Here is a 1,273-nt window from a genome sequence, read left to right as displayed (position 1 = left end):
GATAGATAGATAGATAGATAGATAGATAGATAGATAGATAGATAGATAGATAGATAGATAGATAGATAGATAGATAGATAGATAGATAGAATTAAAAGTTGAAAATTGGTGCATGATCCCCTCAAATTAGACATTTTATTTAATTAATTGCAGAAGGCTATTTTTGCTGTGAGCACTGTTTCTCATGTTTCAATTCTTTATTCATACTTTTCCTGCATAGTTTTGTTTTTTCGTTAGAAAGGAATTTTTCATCAATCCATTTCCATTACCTGCACATTCCTTGATTTCTCATAGCGACCTTATGTAATGTTACGTCTGTGTGTTTTTGCTGCTGTTGTATCCCACGTAGGGCACGGAGGTGTGAACCAGCTTGGTGGGGTGTTCGTGAACGGCAGACCCCTCCCGGACGTGGTGAGGCAGCGGATAGTGGAGCTTGCGCATCAGGGCGTCCGGCCCTGCGACATCTCCAGGCAGCTTCGGGTGAGCCACGGCTGTGTCAGCAAGATCCTCGGGAGGTGAGAAGTGATTTCAGCAGAAAAAGCAAACCTAAAATCCAGGCTTATCCCCTGGATCTTTCATATCTCAAGTAACTTGAACGATGGGAACTTATTAGCCTATTAAATCAGATATTCTTTATTTTTGTGCGCAAAACTTTCCATGATTCGAATTGTTTTATACTACACCTGTTTTCTGACATGGAAACTTTTTTTGTGCTATGACTTAAACTTAAAAATGGCCTACTAACTTTTCATGAAACAAATTAAAATTTGACACGTGCAGGAAAAGTTTTAAAAAGTTTTTTTGGTTTATTTCCTACAGATACTACGAGACTGGAAGCATAAAACCAGGGGTGATTGGTGGGTCTAAACCCAAAGTGGCCACTCCGAAAGTGGTGGAAAAAATTGCAGATTACAAGAGACAAAATCCCACCATGTTTGCCTGGGAAATCAGAGACAGATTGCTGGCAGAGGGCATCTGCGACAACGACACTGTTCCCAGCGTTTCATCCATTAACAGGTAAACTATCCAACTTTAAAAGGTAAACTAATTAATAACTTTTTTTCTCCTTAAAAAAAATAATATATATATTTTTTTTGTTAAGTAAAGTGTTTGTCTCTATTTAAGTGGTTAATTTTTAAGTGAATTACTCACTGGTAGGATGAAAACATTTTAATCAGGAAATTATGTATTCACTGATTAATGAATAAAAATGTAGATAGATAAAATAAAACTTTGCTTTTATTTTAATATCTTCAGAAATGCAAAAATAATC

The 1,273-nt window shown here is 36.4% G+C and overlaps 1 protein-coding gene across 1 annotated transcript; it reads left to right on the top strand.

Annotated features, from left to right (window-relative positions):
* The first annotated feature begins 291 nt into the window (after positions 1-291).
* LOC107081559 (paired box protein Pax-2a-like) lies at positions 292-1,021 on the top strand. The gene is made up of 2 exons (XM_015369719.1): positions 292-515; positions 820-1,021. Exons 1-2 carry the CDS (start codon positions 307-309, stop codon positions 1,019-1,021), a joined length of 411 nt encoding a protein of 136 aa, XP_015225205.1. The 5' UTR covers positions 292-306.
* Positions 1,022-1,273: the final 252 nt, after the last annotated feature.

This window comes from Cyprinodon variegatus, unplaced genomic scaffold (genome assembly GCF_000732505.1).
Source record: "Cyprinodon variegatus isolate N-32 unplaced genomic scaffold, C_variegatus-1.0 Scaffold7085, whole genome shotgun sequence".
Classification (NCBI taxonomy): domain Eukaryota; kingdom Metazoa; phylum Chordata; class Actinopteri; order Cyprinodontiformes; family Cyprinodontidae; genus Cyprinodon; species Cyprinodon variegatus.
Note: the sequence above shows the minus strand (reverse complement) of the source record. Positions and strands in the feature narration are given on the sequence as shown.